A 19754-nucleotide genomic window follows, 5' to 3' on the forward strand; every position below is an offset into this window, starting at 1 on the left:
TACTTCAATCTGAACACACTTTAAAGAAGTTTCTTATTTTTTCAAATCAAAATTTTAGTTGATTTGCTAGGACTAAATATTATAAAGATAATTAGATAATAATTTAAAGAAAATAATAAATGACAATTTTGTCTATTGTTTAAATTATATATATAGTATAATAATAATGACTCCTAAATCTAAAAGAAGTTTTAAGTGCGCATAATTTTTCTTCTCTGAGTCTTTCTTTCCCGGTGTTTCTAAGCCATGAGAATTGTTTTTAAAATTATTTTCTTTGACTATTTTAGGGTCAACTCTATTTTAGTTGAAAAAAAATTCTCCATATAGAAATTTAACCATAATAACAAAATCTTCTCAATTTATTTTTTATTATGTTTATTATAATCAATATTTAATATCATTAAAATAATGGTAATTATAATTGAACGAAAATGGTAAAAAGACGATTTTGTCTAAAGTAAATTTTTTTAATAAAGAGCAAAAAATTCAAATAACATTCTAAGATCCTTCGTGCTTTTAATATAGTGTAGATACATAGGCTCATCTATTTATTCATTCCCTTAAACTATTCTACCAATTCTTCTATGTCCCCTATTCATTCTAGGGTTACTTACCAATACGTATAGGCAACAAAAATTATTGGCAATAAAATGGTTATATGAATATTTAATTTATCTATCTATATATATATATATATATTGTATTGATATTGTATAAATAATGTGTAATTTTATATAGACGATACATAACTATATATCAATGATGTATATATATAAAGTATACATTGCAAATCATTTTTTGAAATTCCAACCAACTCAAATATTTTCTGAACAGTCCCAAATTTAGATAATCACTCTCAATATTTTGAGTGTTTTGATTTATTATTTACGGCACATCAATTTTTAAAGTGGAGGTTTGAATAAGATTCGAACATGGAAGAAGAAGAAAGAGGTAGAGGAGGAGGAGGAAGGCAAGAAGGAAAGCAACAAAGAAATAAGGAAGAAAATGGAAGGAAGGAGGAGAAGAACAAAGAAGGAAGAAGCCATTAAAGGCCGTAAGAGGAAGACAAAGCTGAAAGGAAAAGCAATAGCGAAAAATCAGTACACTTAAAATTGAAAGTGGTTGAATGATAATTGGTTATTTTAGATAACAAATTTTGACCTAATGATGTTTTGTCTAGTTTTCCCAAAGTTTATTTTAGTTGCTTTATCTTTTTTATATAATTTTCAATTCACCCAACTCTAATTAGAATCGGGGGTCATGACTCAATTAACTCAACTCTAATTAAATTTTAGTTGCTTTATTGTTTTTTTAATAATTTTCAATGCCTTAAAAAATAATATTTTCTTGCAATTATGATTATATATTACATTTTAAATAAAAAATATTTTGAATTTTTTTTCATGAATTAGTCTAGAGTAGATATAGGTCCAAAATTTTAATGGACTGAAATAGATGAACTGATAAATAACAAATCAATAATCAATTCAAATATGTATGAGCAAATTAGACGGATCATGATTTGCTATTTTGCCACCTCAAAATTAAAAAAAGGAGAAAATTAAAAGGAATTTCCATTCAATCATTTCTCTAATCAAAATATTAATTTACTACTCAAAATGACTATTCGATCATTGTACAAACCAAATTTGGCTCAACTAGAGTTCATGAAAAACTACATAAAATAAATCTAATTGTGAAACAATTTACCAGTTATTTATCCTTTTATTCGACTTTTTCGTTTCTTATTTCATGCATAACGTCAGTATCATTGCTATGAATTAATCCTTCGTGATACTCCATCAGTATATTGATATCATGCCGGACGATCGACTATTGAAGCAATCAATCTTATGCGGAGACTGGTGAAGAAATTTAAAGAAAGAAAAGGGGATCTCCATATGGTGTTCATTGACCTTGAAAAAAACTTATGACAAAGTTCTGAGGGATGTTCTCTAGAGGTGTCTGGAGGCTAAAGGAGTCCCCATGGTGTATATTAGGGCGATAAAAGACATGTATGCTGGAGCGAAGACTCTAGTTAGGACGGTGGGAGGTGACTCAAAGCATTTTTCTATTGAGATGGAACTACATCAGGGATCTGTGCTGAGTCCTTTTCTTTTTGCCTTGGTGATGGATCAGCTGACACGGTCTATTCAGGAGGAGGTTCCATGGTGTATGCTATTTGCGTACGACATAATTTTGATTGATGAGACTCGAGACAGAGTTAATGATAGGTTGGAGGTTTGGAGACAAACGCTGGAGTCCAAAGGGTTCAGATTGAGCAGGACCAAAACAGAATACTTTGAGTGCAAATTTAGTGCTACGATGGATGAAGAGGGCACGGAAGTGAGGCTTGCCACTCAACCTATTCCCAAGACAGAAAGCTTTAAATATCTTGGATCCATCATCCAGAGTAGTGGGGACATCAATGATGATGTCACGCACCGCATTGGGGCAGTGTGGATGAAATTGAGGTTTGCCTTTGAAATTTTGTGTGATAAAAAAGTACCACCTAGACTTAAAGGTATGTTCTACAGAATGGTGGTTAGACCAGCGTTGTTATATGGAGTGGAGTGCTAGCCAGTAAAGAATTTTCATGTTCAAAAGATGCATGTTGCGGAGATGAGGATGTTGAGATAGATGTGTGGACATACTAGGAATGATAAGATTAGGAATGAGGTTATTCGGGAGAAGGTGGGAGTGACATCTGTGACATACAAGATGATAGAAGCGAGACTGATATGGTTTGGGCATGTGCAGAGGAGAGGTGTCGACCCCCAGTTAGGAGTTGCGAGCAGTTGGAGTGGGGGGTTATGTGGAGGGGTAGGGGTAGACCAAAAAAGAACTGGAGAGAGGTGATTAGATAAGTTATGTCACTACTCCATATTACCGAGGATATGACCTTAGATAAAAATGAGCGGAGGTCGTGGATTAGGGTAGAAGGTTAGTTGGGATAGAATGATGTCTTGTTGTGTGTCGGTTTAAGGGGGTCGTAGCTCTAGGCGTGCCTTTATAGTTGTGTTGTTATTGCGTTTGATTATCACATTACTTTGCTATCGTTATTGTTCTTGTCTTGTCAAATTTGCATCATTTTTTTGCCATTATGGTATATATATTATTTGTTTTTCTCTCTTACCAAGATAATGACTTTTGAACCGGGGCTTTTTCGGAAACAACATGTCTATCTCCATGAGGTAGTGGTAAGGTCTGCGTACATCTTACCCTCTCCACACCCCACTTGTGGAATTTCACTGGGTGTGTTGTTGTTGTTGTTCTTACTCTGTCGGTATATTGATACCCTATTGATATCATATAGGATTAAACTTCTTTTTTTTTAAGAAATAAAATGAAACAATTAAGAGAAAATTATTAAAGTCACAATTTTATTTATTAAACTCTAAATTAGTAAAAAAATATATTCTTTGTGATACTTCATCGATATATTGATGATATCATATCGGTATCACATAGGACCGAGCTTAATCTTTTATGATACTTTATCGGTATATTGATATCCTATCGGTATCATATAGGGTAGACGCTGATGTCAGCGTGCGAATTTTAAAATAAATTTATGTCATTTTAAAATAAAAAGAAGATGTGAAAGTAATAAGGCATTTAAGGATAAATACTTTTCCCTTTTTGGGTATAAGTTCTTTTCCCTCTTATTAATCCTTGGTCTCCACCTCTTTTTCTCTTTCACGTAATTCTTTTAACTATTCCAAATTTGTATTTTTTTCTCATCCTGTAAAAGATTCCTTAGATCAATTTTGTAACAGTAAAAAGTTTGCAAATGAGTTGTTTCATGGAACTCACCTCTGATGGTGCAACACAAAGCATATAAAGACAATGATAGTTTTTGCTTATTTAGCGATAACTAGCTTCTTAAAACAAAGGTTGTCTCTCAATAAAATGTACGTGAATTGATTATCAACGAGCTAGATTTACCGCAAGTATAAAATCGTTTTGAGTGAATAATATATTAAAAGAATTGAAACATCAAAAAGAATGCATATTAAAAATTCGAGACTGTTTAGAGGAGATTTGAGTTGTTTAGAATTAAAAAAAAATAGTCTACATATATACTTTATTATATCAACAATATATGTGGATATAGATAAATCTCTAATATATATATATATATATATACACACATCATCTATGCACGAATATACACTATTTATACAATATCGATACATTATATATAAATATATTGTATATCATTTTTATATATGTCATTTTATTAAAAATATTTTTCTTTGCTTGTATCGCTAATTTAGGACTATTTTATATAAATAAAAATTTGACTATATTTGGTGCAATCTAAATTACTTTATTATATATTTATGAAATTTTTTCTTCAAAATATACTAGCAAAAAAATTGAAAAATTTGTACACGTGTAGAGTGAGAGCTAGTATTTTATGCACCAAATAAATGCCAAAATGCCTTCACACCAAATCACTTTGCTGTCAGAACTCACGCTCGTTGTTGTTCTCCACTCTTCCCCTGGCCTTAACGGCGCCAGTCTCACTCTTCTCGGAATCTCCGGCGATTCAAAGATGGACGGCGGCCAACGGAGAATGTCGATAGACAATAAGAAGGTGCAGGTTCTCCCTTTCCCTCTCCCCCCCCCCCCCCGTTTTACCTTCGATTGTTTAGTGAATTAAATGACTTTCCTACTTAATTGAAAATGCTCATTCTGTCAATTGAGTTTCAGGATAAGAGATATAAACTATAAAAAACACTTAATTAATGCTAAAGGGCACCGATAAAGACGTCATGCATCTATGCTGATACAATTCTTCGTCAACTTCGATGTTCCTTTGGCTGCTAGTTTAAGGTATCAGGGAATCTAGGGTTCTAGTTAGAAATTTTTATGATATCCAACTGTATATCAATGTAGATCATGATTACGTAGGAAGGAGGATGTTAGGATCTTTTGGAAATGGAAATTTTACATAGCAAGAGCAGGCGAGTGAGGTGAAATCGTGAAATGCTTTTTCTTTAAAGGAAAAGTCTCTCATAAAATCCACCAGTTCCTTTCTCGCCAGGGGTATATCGACCCTCAAGTTCCATTTGATCGATTTCTCCAAATTTTAGTTCTCTTAGCAACTGTTTAATTTAGGCTAGCTCACAAGTTGCTAAAACCATTGCTCGATATTCTACTTCTACACTAGATTGAACAATCATACTCTGCTTCTTACTCTTCTAGGATACCAAATTACCTCCTACTTGTGAGAAATATAGGAGAAGAATATTATTGAATTGTGTCTCTACATTATTACATTGACGCCCTATTTGTAGACACTACATTAGACTCCTTTTCCAACTAGGACACTAAATTATAATCCCTTTTCAAGTAGGATTCTATATACTATTCCTATCTAAGTAGGATTGTATATACTATTCTTGTTCCTATTCATATTCCAACACTACCCCTCAAGCTGGTTCATACAAGTCATATGTACCTAGCTTGCTGTAAATGTAATTAATATGAGGACCGGTGAGGGGTTTGATGAATTTGCAATTTGATCACTCGACTTCACAAAATTGACATTCAATCTCAATGTGCTTAGTCTTCTCATAAAAAAATGGATTTAGGTGAACATATGTTATTTTAGCCACAAAAGAGAGAGTATCACTGTCACTGGAAAAACAAACGGAGTTATGCAAATCAGATCTAAGGAGCTATCAAAAAGACGCACGGTGCTACGTAACTTAGATATGAGAAAGTAGTCATCCAAAGATGCACGGTGCTACACAAATCTGATATGAGAAAGTAGTTATCGGAAAGATGGCACAGTGCTACAGAAATCAGATATGATAAAGTAGTCACCAGAAGAATGTCACAGTGATACACAAATTAGATATGAAAAAGTAGTCACTGAAAGGATGGCGCGGTGCTACACAAATTAGATATAAGAAAGTAGTCACCGAAAATATGGCACAGTGCTGCACAAATCATATATGAGAAAGTAGTCACCGGAAGGATGTCATGGTGCTACGCAAATTAAATATAAGAAAGTAGTCACCGAAAGGATGACACGATGCTACGCAAATTAGATATGAGAAAGTAGTCATCGAAAGGATGGCACGGTGCTACACATATTAGATATGAAAAAGTAGTCATCGAAAAGATGCACGGTGCTACGCAAATCGAATATGAAAAAATAGTCATCGAAAAGATAGCACACTACACAAACACTGACGGATACGGGTTGACCAAAACAGTCCTAGAAAGTCGTCGGAAATTGATGCATAGTGACATGTTTGACTGAGTTTTCTTCTCCTGAATTTGGGGTTCATGCATATATCATTGGTCCTACTTTTGTTAACATAGTCATTAGCCAGACGGGCGACATATATGGGTCATAGCCGCCCGCCAGCAGCAGAAGCCCTTTGATTCTCTACCAGGATCGTAGAAGCTTTGATACCATGTGAGAAATATAGGAGAAGAATATTATTGAATTGTGTCTCTATATTATTACATTGAGACCCTTATTTATAGACACTACATTAGACTCCTTTTCCAACTAGGACACTAAATTATAATCCCTTTTCAGGTAGGATTCTATATACTATTCCTATTTCTATTCTAAGTGGAATTGTGTATACTATTCTTGTTCCTATTTATATTCTAACATCACTAAAACACAATATTCAAATGTAAAATGCCTATCCGAGGGTGATCCTGCTCAATCAACGTTTGTATATCCAATGATATGCTTATGACCTAGTTCATCGAAGAGTAGTCCTTTACCTGGAGATTACTTTATATATTGCAAATTACAAACAACTGCATCCCAATGACTACTACTGGCAAAGTCAACTATCTTGCGAAACTCACAGGAAAAGAGATGTCAGGTCTAGTCACCGTAATTCAACTTTCCTACTATCTATCTATACTTTCCAGGATCGCTGAGTAGCTGCCTCTGTCTTGGCAGGAGTTTAGCATTGGGATCCATATGAGTGTCAATGGGTCTACATCCCATCATTCTTGTCTCCTTAAGAATGGCCAAGGCATACTTGCGTTGCGAAATAGCAATACCTAGTCTACCAAGGTCTTTAGTCTGGAAATGCTGAGAGAGACTATACTTCAAATTAGTGATACCATGCTGATCATTGACGGTGATAATGATAACGTCAACTTAAACCACCAAATGAATACATAGGTTAGATGCAAAATATCGATAAAACAAGAGTGATCAACTTCATTACGAGTCATGCCAAACTCCTACATTACTTGCTAAATTTCCCAAATCAAGCTCGAGAAAACTGTTTCAGACCATAGATTGACCTGCACAATCGATATACAAAGATAATAGACTCCCCTTGGGTAACAAAACCATGTGGTTTCTCCATATAGACTTCTTCCTCACGATCACCTTGGAGTAAAGTATTCTTAATGTCCAACTGATGAAGAGGGCCAATAGAGAACGACAACCATAGGTAGAAAAAGGCAGGCATATGCTATTTTAGCAATGGGAGAGAAATTATCACTGTAATCCAGCCCAAGTGTTTGAGTATATCCTTTGGTAAAAGTGAAATTGAAACAAAGAGAAAACACTGTTGGAAAACTTAGATCGGTTGAAAATAGTGCAGTAGTCACCGAAAAGTGCTCGAAATTTGGTATAACATATATGGATCGCCTCGAAATCACGAGTCGATATTGAACAAGAAAGTCGCGAGGCTCACGCATCGGTGCGTGGTACTATGCGGTTGCTGGAATCCATGATCTAGCCTTGCGTGAGGTATTTGCGACCATCGATACTGGTTGAGCTTTGGTCGCCGGAGGTTGCTGACTTTGTGGTGGTGTTGGATTTTGCGCAACACCAAAAAAAAACAGAGTTCGTTGCGAGTAGTCACTGGAATTTGTCAGTGACTGCTCATTTCGCTGGAATGATGTACATGATACTATTTTTGAAAAAGTGTCAGAAGGAGGTTCACGTGCCCGGGTTTGGTGTTGATCTCACTGGAGAAGATTGCGTCCAATTGGGCATGGGGCATGTAGGAAGTTTTCTGCCGTTGGAATTTTGTGGGTTATGGTCGCAAGAGGCTGGGGGACCCTGTTGTGGAGTTGGTTTTCACACAACACTGACGGATGCGACGTTGACGCAAAACAGCCCTAGAAAGTCGCTGGAATTTGACTCACGACAATTGTTTTGACCTAATTTTCTTAAACCATATGTTTCTCACCAGTGCTCCAACACTGTGAGAAATATAGGACAAAAATATTATTGAATTGTTATTTACATTATTTCACTTAGCCATATTTATAGACACTACATTACAATCCTTATCCAAGTAGAATTCTATATTATTCCTATTCCTCTTCTAATTCGAACAGTAGCCTTGTCAATCACAAGTGGTTCCTGCACAACTTTAGCCATTGAGAACATGGATTCTTTATCAAACAAGTTTGTAGGAGGCCTGGGAATGATATCCATGCTATAGCAATCGTGGTCTCTTCCTCAGGATTAAACCACAGATGCTACTCCAAGAATCTTATTGGAAAATATCAATTTCGAATATGTAACTCTCATGCTTATGACATTAAGTCAGCATAGTCTTCCAATAATGATAATCTAATCAAAACATGCCTTTCTTCAAGATAGCCAATATTGCCTGCTCCTTTGATCTCCAATTGTGTTGGCACATTCTTTTTCAATGAGTATCAAACAGGTCTGCCATATGAAAATTTTGCCACTAGTGCATATAGAAGGTTTTGCCAGATACACAACCTATCAAAATCTTTCTTAGTCCATGGGATGGGGGGTTCTCCATGTAAATATGTGATAGGTTTAAGCATAATAAGTTCGGTTTTCTCTTGGTTAGTGGTATTGTGTAGGGCTGCAATGTAGTTCGTCGTTGTAGAGGGAGCTGTAATGTGCAGACCAGCCACTGGTGGTGGCTTGCTGCCGGCGGCCATGGCCATATCAGTTATTCTGGAGAGGTTAGGGTCACAATGGTAGAATTTTCACTTGGAGAGTATTTTACTCAAGTGTAAGTTATGAGACCTGTTTAACTAAATTATTTCACCCAAGCCCCAACACTGAACCTAACTCTAAAACCTACATCTTAATGTAGTTTCACTCAAGATGGTGTCAATTTATAGGCAGATTCGGCCTTCATGCAAATCCTTTGTGTTTGATGTAACAAATCTTCATAATACAACCTAATTTAATTCTTCACATCACACTTCCTCAAAGAATCTGCTTGTGGCACCCATTTTGTCAAAACAATGCATGACTTGCTAATGGTTGTGTTACGTGCTCCTGACACCACAACAAAGCCCCAATTTAGATAATGACATCCCCTATCATATCACATCTGGTGGAATTAGATTTAAATGATTGTGGAGTTACTGTTGATTTTGCTAGCTCATTACATACTTTTTATAGTTTCCTCTTTCAATTGCAAGTTTTAACCTTTTCATTCTCTTTTTGTTGATGTATCTATAAAAGTTACTCTTTACCAATTAACAAGAAATATCTGGTGGAATTAATGAGGCTGCCGAGTTGAATAAAGATTACCCACCAACTTGTTTTGAGAAGATATGCCAGCTGAAATAAGGAGAAACAAACAAAGGAATTTGTGTGTCTACTTACAAAAAAGTTAAAGACTCCTAAATGTTTTTGGTTTTATCACCATACCTGAATATTATATTTAATTTTTATTATTCTGTTACCTTGACAAAGTAAGCAGAGGGTCTACCGGAAACGACCTCTCTATCTCTATGAGGTAGGGTAAGGTCTGGGTACACTCTACCATCCCAAGACCCCACTTGTGGGATTACACTGGGTATGTTGTTGTGTACCTTTGACAAAGCTGCAAGTTAATTTTTACTTGTGCATTAATTTTCAACAACTACTAGAGGCTTGATGACATGATAGTTGTGTTCTTTTGAGACACTCATTAGAAGGGAGCTACATGGATATAACTAACAGGCAAAACATTGTCAAGTTTCTAGCAAATCAGCTTGATTTATGGGAGCAAACATGCTCTTTTTAACTTTGGATCTGATTACATGATTGAAGGCCCTTAATATAGTTCTTATGTAGTAGGATTCGTCAAGTCTAGTAATGGCAAGTAAAACGAGGTTACTTATAAAATGGCATGTAAAATGGGGTTTATCTTGTGGTTGAGAAATAAATTAGGACTATTTTCAAGAACTGAGATTACTATTTAGTCCCTGCCTTATTTTATTTAGTTTTATTACCATTTAACTGCTCACACTTTGGATATGGGAGAGTCCTCTTGTTTGCAAGATATGTTGCGTTGGTGAGGTTGGCTAAGGGTTTAGCTGACTTGCCTGGATGTTACTAGGTAGGTCTTGGTGGCAGATGCTGGTCTGCTGGTATTCATCTGTATGCCAATTGACTGTGGAAAACCTGAGAGTCCTACTATTATTTTTTGATCGGTAAAGGATAAGTATATTGATACTTGATGCTGGAGAAATGTACAATTAGCAACCTTACAAGGAAGTCCTACTATTATTTCATTTTTCACTTTATATTTATGTTGCCCGTGCCCTTCAAACAGTTTGAGAATGCACTTGTGAGTAGTTTTTTATTTCTGAACACAATAATATCAATCCCTTTGCGGCTCCCCTTTACCAATTTTTATTTTATATCTACAAACTTAAGGGACTTGGCTTCAAAGCACTTCCATTAGTTAATGTTGATGCCTGTATTTGAACTAGTACCTGAAATTGTCAAGTTTGTTTTCCATTGCCCAATAGTTGGTCGCACGTTCTAAATTTACTAAAAATGAGGGCTGTTCGATTAAAACCTCAGCCTCAGCTTGGCCTCTTTCCATCTATGTAGTTTATTGCCCGAAGAAACTTTGGCATGCTGTTGCGGAAATATGAATGTTCAACCTTCATTATGTATTTTCAGAAGGAAAGTATAGTTTATGTTCCTCCTAAATGAAACAAAGATTAAAAAAAATGGCAAGTATGATTTGTGCGTTAGTATTACTTGTTACACTGTAGATTCTAGTACCTTATAATAGACACTTGTTGAATTGTTTCTTAATAAGCAACTCTAACAAACTGATGTTTACTTTTACGCTCCTTTTCCAGCTACCAATCAGCCCTAAGGTACTACTTATGCATGATCCATCGCTCAATCAAGGAGGTCAGATTAATACCTTTACTTTTGCTGGTAATCGTGACATAATGCAAAATGGAACTGCTGAGGCTGTTATTTTCAATTCCAAGGTGGTTAAGATTATGAAAGATATCTGCCTAGTTTATTTTATTTTGTCATTCATGGATGCAATAGACACTATATTCTTGATGATAGGTATAGATATTCACGACTGCATCATTTAATTACTGCAGAAACTTGAGGATGCAATGAAGGAGATTGGTCTTAAAATTAAACACCATGAAGATAATATCAAATTCTTAGAGGGTCAGAAGAACAGGTTGGATGGTTCAATTTTGGATATACAAGGTATTGTTTCCTTCTTTTCAAATTAATTAGGTGTGCTGTAGATTGCATGTGCAAAATTTTAAAAGGTTACTGTAGTTATTTTGTTCTTTCAGTAACCTAGAATATAATGCTCTTATTCTGTCTTTATGGGAAGGAAACAATAAAACATTGTAAAGACCATTTTGAAAAAAAAGAGAAAGAAAAGAGTTAAAGTGAATGCTATAGTCTACACGGGAGTGCTTATAAATAGGCAATACACAACATTAAACCCATGAACAATATATTAAGCTCACTCAAACAAGCTGATGGCTGATATTTTGCGCTACAGGTAATCACGACCATATTTACTTGAAATGTGAAAGACGTCCATTGATATAAAAATCTTACAATGTTTGATTGTTTCCTTCCCATAAAGACAGAATAAGAGCATTATATTCTAGGTTACTAAAAGAACAAAATAACTACAGTAACCTTTTTGCATAATCCTTTTCACTGTTTCTCAATTTTAATGTCTTGTGCTTGTGGGGTATTGTAGTTGCTCTAGGCAAGATTTATTCAGCAAGTGGAACTGGTTCTGAAAATAAGGAATCTTCTAATGGGTGGAATGAGTTGGAGACCATTGAACAAATGTTAAGATGGAACAGATGCCAGCTGCAAACTCATAATGGAACTCATATTCCGTTTATGAAGGACGTGATAGGAATTGTTGCTTTGCTTGGGAAAGTTGATGATGATAATCTCAGCAGGTTAGTTTCACCTAGCATCCAGTAATTGCTGGCTTTTTCTACAAAAAATTAATAAAGAAGAAAAAAGAAATAAGCTTTCTAAGAGTCCACTTTCTATGCTAGTTCTCTACAGCCATGTTCAAGAGATTATAGCACTTGTTCACTCTGTCCCAATCAAGATGATAATATGTGGCTTCATGAAGGTGAAGACTTAAGTCAAAAAGTTTGATATATTCTGGTCTTTGAATTTGTCACAGGTATACTTAGAGTGATTAGGGTTTGGAGGTTGCAAATTAGGGTAGAAGGTTAGTTGGTAGACTCGCTTTCTTACATGATAGGCTTGGTGTTCGTACTAAGTATACTATTATTATTATTATCATAAATAATAATATTTTTATTATGCTTTTCATCCTCTCACTGGGTATGTTGTTGTTGTTGTTAATACTTTTGGACCTTTACTTTGTACAATTGACCTGGGAATAACCCCTTAGCATGTGGAGATTCTTTTGTGTATGAAAATGAACATCTCTTTGGTTAAAGTTAGGTCTTGTCATGACGTAGGAGTTAGAATATGAATAGTTCTTTGCATTTTGAGATAGAAGATGAAAGAAGCATGGCGTTTAAAGAATGTTAGAGTAGGTTAAAGTCCCATGTTGGTTGGGGAATAGACGTGTGGTTTGCGTATATGGACTTTGGCAATCCTCCCCTCATGAGCTAGCTTTTGGGATTGAGTTTGGCCCAAGTGTCATATCTTTACATGATATCAGTGCCAGGTCAGTCCCTGTTTGGGCTTTCGGTCCATGTTCCAATTGGGTATGGGCATGAAAGGGGTGTGAGAGTGGGTTAAAGTCCCACATTGGTTGGGGAATGGAGTGGTGGAATGCTTATATAGACCTGGGCAATCTTCCCCTCAAGAGCTACTTTTGGAGTTGAGTGATGCCCAAGTGTATATCTTTACATCCCTGTTTGGGCTCGGGGTCCACACTCCAGTTGAGCCTGAGCGTGAAGGGGGTCTTTGAGTAGGTTAGAGTCCCACATTAGTTGGGGAATGAATGTGTGGTTTGCATATATAGGCTTGGGCAATCTTCCTCTCATGAGATATATTTTGGGGTTGAGTTTGGCCCAAGTGCCATATCTTTGCCAAGAAGTAGGCAGATAATGAAAGTTCACTGTACTTATCAAAAGAAAATGGAAGTTCACTGTATAATGACTGACATTTGTATCTTAATGTCTGAAATCCAGGACTCTCTCAGATTATCTTGGGCTAGAAACCATGTTAGCAGTTGTTTGCAAGACGCATGATGGACTTAAAGCACTGGAAGCATATGATAAGGAATGTCGTATAAATAAAAGTTTTGGTCTTCATGGAGTTGGAGCTTCAATTGGGAGACCTTTGGATGACCGATATCTTGTAATCTGTCTTGAGAACTTAAGGTTTGAGGTTATGATGATCTCTTCTTGTAAATGCATCTCATATTCCTTAGCACTTCTTTACTTTCTTTTCTTTTTCCTTTTTTGGTTATCATTTTAGACCATACACTGGTGAATTTATTGCCGATGACCCTCAGAGGAGGCTTGCCATAAAGAAGCCAAGATGCCTCAATGAGGAAACTCCTCCTGGTTTTCTTGGTTTTGCTGTCAATATGATCAATATTGACACTGCAAACTTATATTGTGTTACAAGCACTGGTCATGGCCTGAGAGAGACCCTCTTCTATAGACTCTTCTCTCGGTTGCAAGTATACAAAACAAGGGCAGACATGCTGCAGGCACTACCTCTTATAGCTGATGGAGCCATATCATTGGACGGTGGGATCATAAAGAGTCATGGTGTATTTTCCCTAGGCGAAAGGTAAAGAGGCTTGTCTTAAATAGTGTGATTATTATATTCATAAGTTTTCTTCTTTCATAGTTCAACTTGTTTGTTAAGATACTTCAAAGAATTGATTGCCTATTAACTTGTTCCTTTTTGAGTATCAAGTAATATACTTGATCTCTAACTGTGCGCCTTAACTGGGAAGCTGGTGTTATTTTGTGACCATGTTGCTTGACCTTTGTGGAGTTCAGTAGTTCGACCTTTCACGAACTTCCTCTGTCAATCTGTATAGAATGGTGTATGAAAGCATGTTCTTCCATTTCTTTCAGTACATCTACAGTAAATCTTCTGCAGGTAATCTTTGTTACATTTGTTTGTATTGCATTTTCATTTCAAAATGATTAACAAACCATTGGCATATTTAATGAATTATTCTAAAAGAGGGGGGTGGGGGTGGGGGTGGGGGGAGGATTGGGAGGGGGGAGAAGAAAAGAGTGATCAACACATTATAGAAGTTAATCTGGAAAGATAATCTATAATATAATTTTCTGGGGGAGGAGTTTTCTGGATTTATCACGTTCCGAGTATACAACACATTTTAGATTTACCTGAATGACTTCTGTCAATTATTTATATCTTAATCTCACTGTCTCCTAGGAGTTGTTTTTAATCCTATTCCTATGTTTATATATCATATGTATTTGAGTTTGTATGTTTATATATTAGATGTATTTGAATTTGCAGCATTTTTTATTTTTCTTGTTGATTGCTTCACTGAATCATTATCCTCTCTACCTTCCCAAGGTAGGGGTAAGGCCGTGTACACAACACCCTCCCCAGACCCCACTTGTGGGATTACACTGGATATGTTGTTGTTGTTTGTTTGTATTACATCACTTAATCATTTGGATTCTTTCTTTCTCTTGCACATTTTTTATAAAGGGAAGTAGAGATCAAATTTCCAAAGAGTTCTGGAAGCTCGAATCTACCTGAAAACTATTTTGACACTCAGAGACGGATGAAGGAGCTGAAGTGGAAAAGGGTAAGATTTGTGGAAGATTTACAGAGAGAGCAATCATTGCTGGACCATGCAAAGAACGACTTTGAAATAAAGAAACAAGAGTTTGTCAAGTTTCTTGCTCATCCTATGTTTCAGGGCTAATTACTTGAGTGTGTCTAGTTAGACTATGCATGCTAGTCATTGATTTTTTATTTAGTGTTGTTGATGCAAAGCAGATATAAATTAAGTCATCTCTGAGTTGGTTTAGGCAAAAGCTTGAGCATTTTTTACTTGATCCTCATTGTTCTTACATCCTGCATTAATTGATTGACGATGTCATTTAATAACTGCACACTATGCTTACATTTTATCATGCTAGCAGAGCACTCTGCATGGATAGATATGCTATTTTTTTCCCTGGGAACTTTTAAGCTTGTGCTTGCTTTAGTATGCAAGTTATAGATGTTTTCTTTGAGAAGTCTAAAGATGTAGATATAGGAAGTGAGATGCTAAAACATAGGTAATTTTGGCTAACAATTTCATGAGAAAGGGACGAAATGGGTTTTTCTAGGATGCAGTAAAACTGTCCTTTCTCAACTGAAGATGTTCATATTCTAATCTCATTACAGGTGAGAGAGAACACATTTGCTTCAAGTTTGTACTGGAATATTTAAATAACAAGTAAAGTTTTGGCGTCTACATATTAGCTTTTTTTGAAAAAGGTAATAACTTGTATATATATTAAAAGTCAACACCAGGTATGTTTCTGGAGAGTAATTACAAACTCCATAAAAAGGAGCCAAAGGAGGGGCTAAAACAGAGGACTAACAGCTTTCTTTATTGCACTTTGCCTGTCAGTTCTATGAGATCCCCTGTATCCTCCAAAAGATCATGTTTACACCAAAAAAAGAAGAGACAGACAGTTCATCCTAGTTTAGTGGATGGATTGCTTGACTCTTCAAAGAGTCCTGAATTCCTTTTTTTTCAGGCTACCCATCAAATGCAGGCTGGAATGATTTGCCACCAGTGCTCCTCTCCATTCCTTTTGCCAATCCCCTTTCAAATGTTAAGGAGTTCCATAGTGGTTTTTGGCATATTGTCACTGCACACAATCTTCCTTTAATCTGCAAATATCATTCTCGATACCTGCTGGTCCAAAGGGGGACCTCTGTATTCTGCTCCAATGGAGTAAGTTGCTGGTCGGTTCCATCCATGCTTGGTATCGTGAAGAAAATCCACCATTCTCTATTGTCACTATCTTCGGAATGTCATTGCCGTCTCCTTTTATTTTGACCCTCGCTCATTTGAGATCATCCCGGAGTTGTGTTTCCTCCTCCGTCTCCATGCATCCCCCACTATGATCTCCAACAGATCTGAAGGTCTTTTGCGACCACAAATGTTACGGTAGTCCTACAAACTTAACCCGAAGCTCGGTTTCCTGTCCTGCTCGATGGCTCCAATTGTTGGTGACCACCATTGGAGTTGAATTCGAGATTTCTTCCATTTCCATTCACCATGTAAGACCTGCTCTTCATCTGCTTTGGAAGCAAATTCTAAAAGGAAACTGTGGTTACCCATCTCATAGATATTTAATCCATGAGCTTGTTTCCAGAGGCTATAGAACCACTTCCTAATATCTTAAAGTGTGGCTAACTCAGAGAGTTTTCGTGGAAACTGCAGACCTCACATCTGTTCAGAACTTCGTTCTGAGATGGGTCAAAAGATTCATCAATGTGAATGGCTCTTTCCTTCGACAGACCAGTTCCTTTTTCTTTGGAGTTGCTAATAAATTCCATATTTCCCCATTTACTGCTCCTAACAGCCTCTGAATAGGGGATGTCTTTGTTGATCAATCTTGAATTGATTGTCGATGGTAGAGCGGCATTTATGAATCTGCCTATCTTGTTAGCAATGTCTTCCCACCCAACATTAAAATCTGGATCAGGGATGACAAGTACAGATCTTCTTCTTCCAGACTTCCACGTAGGTTTGGTATTGACATATTTGCTTCCTTGTATTTGGAGTCCTCAAGTGGCAATATCTGAAACTGTGGACATTGGTTAGGCAAGTCAAATGAGGAGCTTGGGAAGGATCTTTTGCAGAACTTACTTTTAAAAGAAAGATCTAATTTATGTAAACTTCTGCTGAAGTAATTTGTTCCAAGAGGAGACATGGAAAAATTGGAAATTTAGTAGTTCAGGTATTAAATAGTCATTTAGTCGCGATGTTTTTGCCATAATGTTAAATCTCCTAGTAATACTGGTAAAAAATTAGGAGAGAGAATATTGGAGAAATGAGTGGAATATATGTCAAGGGTACCAAAGGAAGACTACTAGTAGATTGAGGATGCAATTTAGGTAGATCTGGATAACATGTCCTTTGTATATCATCTGGACTGTTTGTAAAGAAGAAGTTGGAGTTGTTTTGAGTGTAGAGCAAAGTGATAGTATATAGTATATGTACATGTTTGTGAATCTAGCTTTTTACAGTAAACGCAAATGCTGAATCTGTAGAATCTAATGGGGAATTCCCATCCACACCCGAATTGGCTAAAATCTATGGGTCTTGTTTTGATGCGGGGAAAAAATCTTTTTGAAAGGCATCTCGGCGAAAGAGGACAGCGAACCACGGACCATAAGGCAAGTGCCTAAACGCTAGTACAAACTTCTCCCACATACACACATGATAAAGGGGGTGGGGACAACCAGGCCCCCACTTTCTCCAGATGAGTCCAGAGACCCAAGAGCCCGCCACTAGAACCCAACCCTTAAGAGGCTAAGGTTCAAGTGGCTACCGCAGGAAGTAAGCTTCACCTGTAACCTTAAGGAATAGCAAGTTATTCGAAATTCCTAGCAAGGACTTTGCATGCTATTCCTAAATTCCTTTCACCCTTAACTAGCTAACTCGAATCAAATAGAGTGAGGCCATGGATTTTTTTCGAAGACTTGAAGATATCTCGAGAGTAGAACAGGAGAAGCTCCAACCGGAGCGAAGGTTGGGTCTGTTTTGGTTGCATTTTCCTCATCTCGACCCTGAGGCTGTTGCAAACATGATGCAACAAATCTGGAACCACATTTGCGGTCCGGAAGAGAGAAAGGAGAGCCTGCTCCACGAATGAAGAGAACTAACTGCACGGGTCGCCGGCATAGCTTCAATTCCCAAAGAGAGTAGAGTAGAAGAGTCCGTCAATTCTTTTTTGTTTTAGAAGGTTTAAGTAAGTGTAGACACAAAGCAATGTGTTTAAATTTCGGGTGTTCTTAGTCTTTTTTAGTGGAGATCTACTATGATGCCGACTGGAGATAGACTTCCATCTATGCTCAGTTTTATCAAAAGCAAAAAGCGCAACAAACCTCTAAGGTTCGTTGGATCTTTAAGCGCAAAGTACAAATAAGACGCGAGCTTTAGTGAAAAAAGACGCAAAGGGTGAAAAAAAGGATACAATTATATATATGTTTAGTCCAAGACTAATAATTATTAGCATGAATGACAAATATAAGAACAAAGCAATTGAATTTCTCTTCTGATAAAGTGAAATATCAATTGTTTAGTGTCGCATCTTCATAAGAGTTTCATTAACAAGGAAAAGCACACCTTAGAATCTTGATGACGACACTGAACCGCACATTTAGCAAGGCAAAGTGCTCTACACGTTTTGAGCCTCACTTCAGGTCTTATGCGCGCTATGCTAACTATCTTTGTTCGGTTTTATTTATTATGTTTGCATGTATGGCAAAAACCCTAATTGACAACGTTTGCTACTTATGCTAATATAGTAATAAAGACTTATTCGTATAGATGTGCTGAAAATGTTATTCTTCCCATTTTTTCTTTCTATAGTGATAGTCGCACGTAATGACAAACATTTTATGAAAGGACTCTACCTTTGCTTCCTTATCCTTGCTAAGTAGAAATGAACCTTCACGAGTTGAGTTAAAGCACCTAGCCTATCTTACGCCCTTCACAAATTGCAAAACAGATGTATAATATGATTTTGACTCCGATGGACCTTACAGATTCCATTGCATTGTTGTAAGTCTTTTGGAATAAAATGCAAGATGATTTTAACTCTTTATAGAATCTATTACAGAGTTTTAAGAAAGGTAGTCGATACTCTACCTACATGTTTCTCCCTCACTGCTACTTTTTGTAAAGTTATCCGTGTATTACTCACTACTAGTACCTTATGTCAGGATGTATTACTTACCACTAGTACCTTCTGAAGTTTTGCTCTCAGTGTATGACCTATTGTCGCCATGTATGCAGCCTCAACTTCCGTCAAGAGGAGAGCGGTCAGCCCCGATATCATGATTGTGTGGGAAATTCGAGATCCTGTAATTACTTGTAGTAGAGTCATACCTCATTAGCAACAGACTATCTTAACTTCTTTCTAGACATATTAAATGCATCTTACAAATTGTAACACAAAATGCTCTGTTACCTTTGTCAAAAAAAATTGTAACATAAAATGCTCATGGATGCAGCTTATCGCGGTCTTGATTCTTTTCACTACGTGGGCTATAATAAAGAAGTGGTTGTGGAGAAGATTGAAGGAAAGGAAGACAGTGCTGCTGCTGTTATCCACAAGCTGCTCAGATCACCAAAACCTGAACAGCTATATCTCAAATATGCTCATGACATACTTGGTGTGGTTGCACTTCTTGGAGAGGTTCGGACCCATAAGCTTAGCAGGTAGGTACTGGTATCCTTTTCTTTAAAACGACTGTGTATAAGAACTTCCTTGGCAGTATGGATGTAATTACGTGTGTTTTCTTT

At 36.5% G+C, this 19754-nt stretch overlaps 1 protein-coding gene across 1 annotated transcript; it reads left to right on the forward strand.

The window, feature by feature from the left end:
* The first annotated feature begins 4469 nt into the window (after positions 1-4469).
* LOC129894350 (protein DEFECTIVE IN MERISTEM SILENCING 3-like) lies at positions 4470-19582 on the forward strand. The gene is made up of 8 exons (XM_055970005.1): positions 4470-4603; positions 11086-11223; positions 11347-11461; positions 11976-12186; positions 13408-13599; positions 13697-14017; positions 14924-15103; positions 19463-19582. Exons 1-8 carry the CDS (start codon positions 4562-4564, stop codon positions 19476-19478), a joined length of 1215 nt encoding a protein of 404 aa, XP_055825980.1. The 5' UTR covers positions 4470-4561; the 3' UTR covers positions 19479-19582.
* The last annotated feature ends 172 nt before the right edge of the window (positions 19583-19754 follow it).

The sequence above is a fragment of the Solanum dulcamara genome, chromosome 7 (assembly GCF_947179165.1).
Source record: "Solanum dulcamara chromosome 7, daSolDulc1.2, whole genome shotgun sequence".
Taxonomy (NCBI): Eukaryota; Viridiplantae; Streptophyta; class Magnoliopsida; order Solanales; family Solanaceae; genus Solanum; species Solanum dulcamara.

What these genes read in the sequence shown, in the direction of transcription:
- LOC129894350 (XM_055970005.1), top strand. Translation starts at nt 4,562, where the DNA reads ATGGACGGCGGCCAACGGAGAATGTCGATAGACAATAAGAAG. An exon ending in TGTCGATAGACAATAAGAAG is followed by an intron (nt 4,604 to 11,085) that starts GTGCAGGTTCTC and finishes CTCCTTTTCCAG; the next exon opens with CTACCAATCAGCCCTAAGGT. An exon ending in CTGTTATTTTCAATTCCAAG is followed by an intron (nt 11,224 to 11,346) that starts GTGGTTAAGATT and finishes TAATTACTGCAG; the next exon opens with AAACTTGAGGATGCAATGAA.